Source organism: Drosophila sulfurigaster, chromosome 2L (genome assembly GCF_023558435.1).
Source record: "Drosophila sulfurigaster albostrigata strain 15112-1811.04 chromosome 2L, ASM2355843v2, whole genome shotgun sequence".
NCBI lineage: Eukaryota > Metazoa > Arthropoda > Insecta > Diptera > Drosophilidae > Drosophila > Drosophila sulfurigaster.
In genome coordinates, this window is record NC_084881.1 from 14,718,331 (window position 1) to 14,730,111 (window position 11,781).

An 11,781-nucleotide genomic window follows, 5' to 3' on the forward strand; every position below is an offset into this window, starting at 1 on the left:
TCCTGTTTCTGTCTACTATTTTGATTGCGAATATCCAATCCATCGCAACAAATGGAAACCAATCAAAATTAATGCTCTCGATGCTGCCAAACAAAGTTCTCTCTCTCTCTCTCTCTCGTACGTTGTTGCTGGCCATTGGCAAGCCATAATAATAATTTATGTTGTGTTGTTGAGAAGATCTGCAAACGATATATGCATGAGTATGAGTTGAAGATGAAGTTGAATTTGGAGTCAGAGACTGAGTATGGCGGCCAAGCTTTTATATAAATGCGCATTTTTGATTGATTCAATCAAAACGAAGAAAACCCAACAACGGGCAACGCGACGCGATGCGACGATCACTCAAAGTATCTGTATGTACATGAGTGCATGTTCAGTGGAGAGGCATCGAACATCGAGCATCAAGTTTTCTGCATGCCTGTCACGTAATTTATTGATTTAGCTCTTGGGAATACGAAACGTCGGATCGCAGCGCAGCGCAGCGCAGCACCAAAAGCAAATCGTGAAAAATGAAATGTTTGCCACCGCAGTGCCTTTAGTGCCAACGGCATGGGATGGGGACGAACATCAAGAGACGGAAGGCAAAGATACTAAAAGAGACAGAGAGAGAGAGAGAGAGAGAGGCTGAAAAGTGCCCCGAATTGAGACTGGCTAGCTGATTGGTTCATGTCGATGTCGATGTCGATGTGATCATATGGCTGGCGGCTGCAAATTCAAATGCATTGGCCACATCTGTGAATGCAACTGCGTAAAGGAGGCGAAGCCATTTACGCATGTACACATTAAACGATACGATATACACAGCATCGAGTGTAGCTCCATCTTGTACCTCAACTTCAGCTTCAACTTCGACTGCAACTTCCAACTTCCAACTGGATAGTCAGCCAGCGATCATCGATCAACAGACGCGAATGCAGATAATGGCCGACTTGCCATTTTGCATTTTTGCATTTGTAATGAAAAAGAAAACCAGAATAAAATGTAATTTCTTGTTGCTGTACATGAGAAATACAAGCAGACAGACGGACAGACAGATGGACAGACAGATGGACAGACAGATCAGGTCGACCAACAGCAAAAGATGTTCAACTAAGCCGACAACTTGCATCAAAATAAATTGCAGGCGCATTGAACTTCAGCTGCTGCACAGTGGGACACATTTAAATTTAAGAGCTGTTTTGTCATAAATCAATCAGCGAATAAATATATATAGCATGCGTAATTTATCACAGCATAAATCTTCACATAAATATCAAATATAGTGCAAGAAAACTTACCTTTTAATTGGTGTCATTCGTGTTACATAAATAACAAATATTACAAAAATATTCGAATTTTGCAAACTTGCAAAAAATTGTACATGGGTGAAAATAAATAGAATTAAAATTACATTAAATATAAAATATATAGATTATCTTACATTAATTCGTGTCATTTAAGTGATATTTTGCAGCTCTCAAAAAAAATAAAAAGAAAATGGTAAACTATAAAATCATGTTTATTCTTGGCAAAGAATACAAATAAAAATAAATACACCGAATACTAAATACTTAACATATTTACAAATAAACTAAACTCAAAATAAATAGAGACTAGTAAATAAATATTAATAATAATTCTTGACAGGCAATATATAAATAACTTTAAATAACACTAACTTTTGTAAATACGTAAGGATAAAAAACATCAAAAGTAAATGTACAGAAAGATATATATTGATAAACATATACTATATAATAAATAAAATAATATACTATCGCAAGATAGTTTATAAATAAATAAAAATACTAAAACTGCGACCTTTTCTCGAAATTGAAACTCGCTTATCGTTGTGTTTGCTTCTTAGGCTTCATCGCGAGTTTAAAGCTTAATAGGCTATTAAATGCAGACATTAGGGTGTGTAGACACAGGTAAGCGGTTGGCCGAATCTGAGGTAGCCAGCTACCTGGGTAAAGATGCAGCAGAACATGATGATGCTCTTACATTGCCTATCAATTTTTGCGTTTAATCTGTAGCACTTCCAACGAAACAGAATTGCATTTCTTTACCTGTGCGAAACAGCTGTTTGTCGTATTTGCTAATCGATGTTCGATGCCTGTGTAATTCACTCTCGTTACAGCACTCAGCAGTCTAAGAGTGAGCATCATCGGCCAAGGATGTTGTTGCTGGTGTTTGTGTTGGCCAATCTTCTGCTGCTGTCCAGCAGCAGCCTGCAGGACAACGTCACCAGCATCAGTTCGGATGGAGCACCGGCATTGTATACGACCAAAGCGGGCTGCGAGGCATTGCTGAAGGGGAACAATGAGTGCGAGTGCAAGAATCAGCGGATCAAGTGCGGCATGGTTACGTTAAGCAGCTCAAATCAGCTTTATAGCATCAGCTGCAGCATTTTCGATGTGCGCGGCTTTGGCTATTTGCCGCCATTGAAGGCCGGTCGCATTGGACCGCTGAGCATTAACAATTGCGCCATACCCAATGAACAGACCATTCGCCAAGCGCTACTCAAGCTGGGCGTGAGCAACTACACTCAACTGGAGGTATCGAACTACTTTGAGACGCGTGACGAGCGCGATGAGCTACTGCAGCAGCATTTCACCAACTATCCGGGCCTCAAGAAACTATCGCTAATTGGGTTTAAAGCGACGTTGCCGGCCAACTTTTTTGGCAACGTCACAGATATCACAGACCTAACGCTCAAGGGACGCAGCGATTTGCCAGGCACACTCTTGCATCCTCTCGTGCATCTGAATCGCCTCTCGATTGTTGTGCGCAACATGGCAAATGTGGCAAGTGAAATCTTTGCCAAGCAAACGGAATTGCTGCAACTCTCGCTCGACTGTTCGCTGAAGAACAGCAGCGTGGACATGTCGTTGCTTAGCTCTCAGGAGCTGTGGCACATGACCAAATTGCGTGGCTTCGAGTTGCACAACTGCGGTGACAATGTGCCCGCTGAGTTGTTCTGGAAGTCGGAGAATCTCTCATACATTGGCATACGCAGTAACATTAGCTATCTGGGCAGGGATTTCCTGAAGGCGCAAAAGCAACTTCTGGTGCTGCACTTGGAACGCAACAACATTGCCCGGCTGCCAGACGAACTGTTTCATCATTCGCCGCTGCTGCTGGAGATACATCTGGCCCACAACAATCTGGATCGCATTCAAGGGTAAGCATCAAATTTGTGCATTCTCCCCCCCCCCCACACATCTCTTAAGCATGTTTTACTTTGCAGTGGCCTTTTCGACAAGCTCAATAATCTCCAAATACTGAACCTGGAGCATAATCCAATCACAACCGTTGCGTTCAACGCCTTCGCTGCGGTCTCCACGGCTCGCATCTACATCGGACATCTGTTCAAGCAACTGAATACCGCGGATTGGGCGCGTGCCACAAATGCCACACTCTGTGAGGAGGAATATGTCAACGGTGTGTGTCGCTATTGCAAGCGCGATGAGTTCCTCGATCACTTCTCGGACAAGGAGACGTGCAACAAGCGCAATGATCCCGGCAAACTGATCGAGGTGCTGACTCGCAAAGTATTTGAAAATCGCCTCAAGTTCTCGCCCAGCTATCAGGCCAAATTGATGGACGACAGTAAGTAGAGAAATACGAGCTAAATTTGAAGCATTTCATTACAATAGCAAACACACAACTGACAACAAGCGAAACAATATTAATATTTGTGCTTATCTTTTAAAATCGATAACAACGTTTCGCTCATATTTCACAATATTAAATTTGGCATTTGAGTCGTCCTCCCTCTCTGAAGTTGTCCATTCAGTTTTGCGCCTCCCCTCATGGCAAATGAAAATGAAATAAAAGGCAGCAGATATACAAACAATATTAATATTTGTTGCTTCCTTTCAACACCAGCGATAAGAAACCAAAGAGAAAGTAATGTCTTAAAAGAGCGGGGGCTGGAGTTAGGAGAATGGGAATGGGAATGCTGCAAGTCAACATCATATTTTTATATATAAATCATGAACAAAAACAATTTATCTTTTGATTTGTAGCAAGGGATGCTTCGCATAAGCAAAAGCAAAAAAAACGAAGAAAACAATTTTCCTCCTGTTCATCTGTTACTGTTCTGTTCTGTTCTTTTCGGTTTGTGTTAAGGGAAACGAGCGCAACATGTCAAATGTAATAAGGTCTACATTTCTTTTATGAGCGCAAAAGATTGTAAGTGAAAGTTAGAGGCAGCTAAGCAATCGATTTAAATTCAGATTACTATCATTTGTAATACAGCAACAGCTGTGAAAACTCTTCTCTTCTCGCTTTTATTATTATGTAAAGACGCATTTGACATTTGTTAACATGACCATAAAATCGTTTTTTCAAATAGGATAACACATATGAGAATTACTCAAATTGAGCTTATAAAAGTTAAGTACTCTTTAGGATTTATTTGTTGAACTTTAGCCTTTTGGTCTATACTTAGCAATATCTTGCATGCTGTCAAACGCATTGACACTTTCGCGTAACATACAAAAGCTATCGAACATATGTTTGTTTGTCTGTGCAATAAAAGTATCTTTAAAGTCAACGCTTGAGTCACATTTGGCTGCGCATTAATGCATGCTATAACTCATGGACTCAACATGAACGCTTTCAGTTTGGCGACGGCGCCCTTATCTTAATTTGTTGATTGAGGTGCCACTAATGAAACGCACGACAAACTGACGCCGCCAAATGTGCAGCACAAAAACAGGGCAAACTTCATGTCAGACATTGGAAATGCATCTCTTGAATTTGCAGAAATGTCTGACGTCGATAAGCTGCAATGGAAGTGACAAGAATTGGAGCTAAAATTGTATTAGAAGCATTTGAGGATGAGAAAATATATGAAAATATATTTCCAATTTTGTAATACGTGAAATATAACAAGTAAGGAAACTACAGTCGAGTGTGCTCGACTGTGAGATACCCGCTTCCAATTTTTTATGAAAGCCAAAAAGAGCGGTATCCATTTTGAATATTTGAATCAAAATTTTCAATATATTGTCAAGATGTTCAAGAATTTATATTCTTTATATGGTCAGAGATGCTTCCTCCTGTTTGTTATAATACCCTTTTACGCTATTGGTAGCGGGTATAAAGATACACAAAATTAAAGATGTTGGTAGTACAACAATTTTCTAAAATGTTTCTCGCAGACAGTCAGAAATACTAGCTCACAATTTGCAGGCATTGGTCTCTTCTTTGTGGGCCGCTTAAGCTACTTTAATTTTATCCGAATAGCCTCAACTCCAACCTGACACAATCTGTGGCACAAAAACAAAGCCAACATACATACTACAAACATATTCGTAGACTGCGACGCACGACGCGCGCTTCACCAAATGCTGTGCAACACGTTTGTATGTATGTATTTTGTCTGTTTGTAGTTGGGGGCATGTGGCAGATTCATTTCAAAGCAATACCAACTGACCGAACCGAACTGAACCGAAATGAGCTGAGCTGAGCTGAACTGCGGCCTTATAAGCTGCGTTTATCGCTCTATAGCTGAAAGATGCCTAACAACAGCAGCAGCAACAGCAACAGCGGCCAACACAGGGCAGAAACAAACAAAACCAAAAACAAAATTTATGGTCATCAACGTTGATTTTGCATCGGACCACCGAATGGACAGTCAGTGGATATGTGTAGCTGTGAATCGGGTTGTGGATGTGAGTGGATTCAGAGTTGGCGGGTCCCGTGCTGAACTCGATGCTAGTCGGTGGCTGACTTGGCATTTGTAATGCCTAAATGCTTTAGCGAATTGATTTTTGGTGTAAACGATGTGCAATTTTAATGGATTGTGCTGCCAGATAAGCCAACTCATGCTCAACTCTCAACCAGGCTTCAACTTGGAATTGGCCGCCACTTCGGCCATCCCGAATTTCGTGTCGTTTAATTGAATTTGTTTTGATTAGTTGTATCTCTGTGCTATGGCCTGTAGATGGAGAGCATTTTGCAAATGCAACTTAAAGTGTCTGGCATGCAAATTGACAGTAAAGGAATTTTAAAGTCTACCTCTGACACGATAATGTTTCTACATAGTCCACATACTCCATACAGGAGTACTTGACGTTCAGCAGGCGTATGTACATATATCATCATCATCATCATCATCATCGTGATGGTTTTGAACCTTTTTTCATCCTGCGGCTGCTTGTCGACAAATTGACATTGTTCATATTCATAACATGGCAGCGGAAAATGCAAAACCAGGAAGTCTCACAAAAAATGTCAATTTAAATATTTACAATTTTCGTTTCTTTTTTTTTGCTTGTCTATAACAAGACACAAGAGGAAGCAGCGCTAATTTGCGAAAAACCAAAAAGTGTGCGAAATACAAATTGCGAACATTTTTAACCCAACGGCAAAAGAGTTCTAGGCAAATGAGCTGGACTAAGAGATACGCAACAGTAAAGTTAATAAAGACGAACTCAGCTAGTTTGTATAATCCCACTTCCTACCCGTAAAGGGTATGCGAAATAAAAGGTACAAAACCTTTTTTAATTAATAAGTACCAAGAATTTCGCAAATATAAAATCCGACAAAAAATGAAAAGTAACAGACAATAGAATGAAATATTTGCACAAAACAGGAATGCAATTTGAAGTATTCGAACCGTAGCCAGGATTAGCTCGGCAGCAAAAGTCAAGTGGCTCAGTCAATTAGGAATCGAGAAAATAGAACAATGGAAAAGGATTTGTTTTGGCCTGCTGCAAGACTAAATGACAGCCAGCAAATGTGCAATGCTGGGGCAATGCATTTAACTTGTTGATTTTGATAACGCACAAGTGTGGCACACTCTCCCACACAAAAAGCTATGCAATTTCTATTGTTTATGCGTAAAAGTCAATTTGTGAGCTAGCTCACAATGAAGAGAGGGAGAGAGAGAAAGAGAGAGAAGCTCTGTATTTCAATTAGAATAAGATTGACAGCCCAATCGTTAGGAAGGGTTTTTGCAGCACCAGCAGCAGCAGTTGAGCCATGAACTTGAGCTGAACTACGAGTACACAGAGGATCTGGCACTGGACGTTGGCGATAAGGTTAAGCGCCTACCCAAGACAACTGCACTTGGCTTGTGGTTTTACGAATTTAATTGAATTTAATTGATTTGGTTTCGTGCGAAGGGGCAAGCATGGGTTCCTCAATTCAGCTCAGCTCAGCTCGAAAGTGTGTGTGTGTATTTCCTTTTGGGGTTGGTTGCACCTTCAGACGTGGTGGACCTGCTGCACTTTAAAGTTGCCTGACTTCTTTTGCCCAACAGTGAAAAATTGCAGCTGTCAGCGTTGAACAAAAATATAATTTGTTGATATTGTGCAGAGGCTGGCAATGAGCTACATAAATCATGAAATACTTTACATGCTTCAACTGACAAGTTAGTTGTTGAATTCCGTGTGTGTAGAGAAAAATGAATGCGGTTACCAATTTCTAGCATTTTTTCACTTATTTCGCAACCGAATTCCGCAAGCTTATATAACGTATTTTTTTTCTATTTTACAGCTTTGGAAGAGACCAAATCGCTGAAGCAACGCGAGGGAGAACAACAGCAACAATAACTAAATATTACTTCAAACTAAATTGTAAGACTAACAACAATTTTCATTTAACAATAAAAATCGATTCTAACAACAAAAGAAGAAGTGAACTCGATTATTTTATTTGCAGATTCATAAACTACAGTAAAGAAATAAACACAAAGGCACATAACATTTGTTATGAGAGTATGGAACCAATATTTGCCAAAACGACTGCACATAAAATCACAATAAAATAAAACAAAACGGCAAAACGGACTATTAACGAAATAGAATTGGCTTAAACAAACAGTTTTGGGGATGGAATCGAATGGAAACAATCGCTGAAAGCTTTGCTTTAGTCTTTCTACTGTGTTTACTCACTGATATTTTAGCACGCGATATCCTTTTTGACTTCAGACGCTACTTTGCATTCAGAAAGCAGCCTGTTTCTCCGCTTTTGTACCCTGTAGTCGAATGTGTTAGGAAGGTATGTTGAGTCCCTTGGTAAGACTTAAAACTGTATCCATTTGCATGAAGAGTGTGTTCTTAGTTTAGTATTCTTCATATTCAACTTAATATGTGTCTGTTTCGTAGTTTGTTTGCTGCTGCTAGCTGTCTTAGAGTCCATCAAAAGCTCTGACACATTAGCCATTGTTTACGCTCGTATGTTGGGGTCTTTGCCTCGGATTTTGTTAGTAAACGTTCCACGTAAATGTTGCCAATGCATTGTTCGCCCGAACAAAAGAATCGACCTGTGTAATAATAATAACATTTGTTGAAAGTGCATTAATAAATATTCATTTATCTAGTTCGCAGTAGTAAATTCGTAAAGTTTCCCTTCTATACTGTCTTTCAAATAGACTTCAGGCCATAACACAAACCAATCAACAACCAACATCGAAAACACATGAAATATGCAGGATTTATGTGACCAAATCGCCATTGAAATCACCCAAAAGCAAAGCAAACCATCACCTAAGCATCAAATTAGCATAAGCAATTAAAAATGCTTGAATGCATTTAATTAGTTCGTTGATTGTTGGTGCAAATATAACGAACATGTCAAAACTAATCAAAAATTCTATCGAAAAATACTTGACAGAAATTTAATTAAAATTATCGAGCCGTGGCAAAGCGAACAAATCAACAAAAGCATAGAAATATAAACAGCAAATAAAAGAAAAACATTCCACACACACACATACGTACATACAATTAATTAGTCGATTAATAAACAATTAGTTCACTTGTTTATATTTTCAAAAAACAAAAAAATATTGTGCACACAATTTAAATGAACTCGTATTGGCAAATAAATAACGCCCTTTTTGCCAACTAATGACGACTGTTCAACAGCCCCTCAAAAAAATCAAACATGCCGTTAGCAGCTGCCAATCCCAAAATTTGATTCAAGATAACTGAAATTGAAACAGGCTTTAAGTGAGTGGGTGGAGTAGTAGCTGAAATAGCCACCGTCTGATCACTCCCAGAAAAAACAAGTACGTTAGCTACAGTGGAGTGTGCTCGACTATGAGATACCCGCTACCCATTGTGGATAAAAGTAAAATAGTGCGGTTTTAATTTGAAAATATACCAAATTAATATACTACAATACAAAACTACTAAATATACTAAATCTTATATTTGGTATATTGAGTATCTAGTATCATATCAATATAAAAAATACACCATAGAGTGCCAAATATTCCAGATTGTGAGCTGAATTAAGTTAGACCCTTAGCAAGACGTTTTTCCCCATACAAGTATTTTTTCAATAATTTTTTACAATTTTTATCTGATTGCAAAACCATATTTTCAGGTATCATTAGAACTATGGTATAGTTATTATTGTATGTACCAAAATTCGAGCTCCACTACTCTAGCTTGAAAATTATAATAAATACCCTTCTACCCAATGAGTAACGGGTATAAAAATTAGACTCTGCATTTGACTTCTGTTTGTTACCAACGAAAACCAAAAACAAAACTTGTTATTCAAGCCCTGAATCCAAGCATTGAATAATGATATTTAGCTATTTTATTATTGCTTAATCTCTGTCAAAATGGTTGATAAGTTGTTGGCAATTTTCAATGGAAATTAACATCTGTTTTCGCAAAGTTTATGTTAATTTTAAAGGCAGAACCAGATAACTAGAGTCAATTCAAATAAAAATTAAGTGCGTTAATTGAAACATTAGAGTAATAAAAATGGAGCGACATTGTTTTCCCTAATTTACATGTAAATTAACTAGAATAGAATAGCGGAAATCTCGGAAAGAAAAACTAAAAGTCTTGGATTTGATGTCGAAAAGCTGTGAAGATGTCGAAGGACGAAGGAATGAAGCCACCCTCTGGTATAAGGCAGACAAACAAACAGGCCATAAAGACGCAGCCATTAAGACGTTTTAATTCTTGATTTCGCACCCCACTGAGAGCTGACCCAGCCATGAACCTTCCTTCTCCTTCTCCGTCTCCGTCTCGGACTCCAATCCCAATCCCATTTCCAGTTCACAGTTTGCGACCCACGCGCTGTCAATTTCTGTGCTTTATGCTTTGATGCACGCCAAATGTTTGTCGCTTTTCCCTTATACTTTTAATGCTCTTTCTCAGGGTCTTAAGAACTTAGCTTGAAAGTTGCCACAAATTTATAAGGAAAAAGCAGTGGAAACTATACAACAAATTTGGTCATAAAGGAAGTAAACTTGTTAAATAAAAAAACTTACTTTGTATTAATAACCTTTGCTAAAATATCAGCAGAGTACAGAGAAGTCAGTTTATCGCTGGCGCTTCCATTGTTCATCTTATTTTTTTAATTTTGTCTCTCTTTTTTTATGCCGTCGAGGCTCATTAGATTTGCAAACTGTTTTGAGGGCAGCGGTTCTGGCGGTCATTAATGTTATTAAGTCCTTGCCCTTGGCCCGTCGAGCACAAACCGAGCCATGCAATTGGATTAATAAATGCCACTACGAATAGACACTGACTGCAAATGCTTTATTTTTATTCCCGTATTATGGGAATATTTCTGGCAACAAAAACGATGTTATGCTACATTTGATAGAATGTGTTGGTGGTTGTGGGAAGAATTAATGACTGCTGCCGAGACGCTCAACGCACATGTCACACTCTCTCTTCAAACAGTGGGTGGTGGCCAAACACTTAACAAACAAATTTTTCAACAGCAATTAGAGGAGAGAAAATACTGAATGCGTGTGTGTTCGCGACTCTTTCTTTTTTTTAATATAAATGAAACGAAATTAAAAGTCAGATGTTGACAAAGGCCACGTTGAAATTTCTGTTGACCAGCCCCTAATGGTATATGTATGAGAGAGAAAACTCTGTTGGTCAGTGCCAGCAAATATTCAAGTATATAAAATGGTTACATTGGCGGGATCAAAGCGACGCACGTGTCTGGGCGGCAAATGCGTTTGACACCTCCAAAAAAAAGGTTACAAAGCAGCCTCAAACAATTAGACAGTTCAAACTGTTGACCAGATGACCAGTGAGACTGTAGACCGACCTTCAGTGACAGACCAACGCCACAACACCTTTTGTGATGTGCAAAGAGGTAATCAAAATCAAAGCGTATGAATGCGAATGAGGGTTAATGAAAGAGTGTGCTGCCATCAAGCGTAAATAAATTGTATTTGTTATTCCACACACTTTAAGAAAGATGAACACCTAATGATCGACTGCTATTTCCATCAGAGTGTCGACAATTTGTAGATAGATGAGCGTGTTTATTGAATCAGTCTATAAATATTACACAAACTTGCCTGCTCACCTCTTTAATACAGTCTGCCTGTCACACTCTGCTGTCAGCTTATTTGGGGGGGATAACCAAATAAAAGAATATCCACAGGGACTATCTGTGCAATTTGTCAGACCCTTGGCAACATTTTCTCAGGGCAACAAATTGAATCCTTTTCGGCAAATGAATCTAATCAAATTAAAAGTGCGCTATATCAACACTAACGACGCCCACATAAATTCTAGTAAAACTGGGTACAATAATGTATTTAACAGGCTGAACTCCAACCTCTGAGGTATATAAATTTCTGGTAAGTAGCTCAGAGCTGTTCGTCTTCAGGATAATATGATGTAGGGTATTTCGTAGTCAAACCTTGCATGCTGCTTGTGTACTCAAATCAAATGCAAAAAATAATTAAATGATAAACTAATCTAAGGCCTTAAATAAGCACCAACAAGGACAACGGAACAAACTGAGGCACAAACTGATAGAGTTAGAGTTATTAGACTCGAACCTCTGTCATCT

General features: G+C 38.8%; 1 protein-coding gene across 2 annotated transcripts in view; it reads left to right on the forward strand.

Moving 5' to 3' along the window:
• The window catches only part of LOC133849524 (leucine-rich repeat-containing protein 15), a 63,675-nt gene extending 56,036 nt beyond the window's left edge, over positions 1–7,639 (forward strand). For both annotated transcript variants that reach the window (XM_062285680.1, XM_062285670.1), the window contains exons 2-4: positions 2,120–3,163; positions 3,230–3,591; positions 7,492–7,639. In XM_062285680.1, the coding sequence (XP_062141664.1) occupies positions 2,157–3,163; positions 3,230–3,591; positions 7,492–7,547 (1,425 nt within the window). In that variant the 5' untranslated portion in view covers positions 2,120–2,156 and the 3' untranslated portion in view covers positions 7,548–7,639. The remainder of the gene's footprint in view (positions 1–2,119; positions 3,164–3,229; positions 3,592–7,491) is intronic.
• Positions 7,640–11,781: the final 4,142 nt, after the last annotated feature.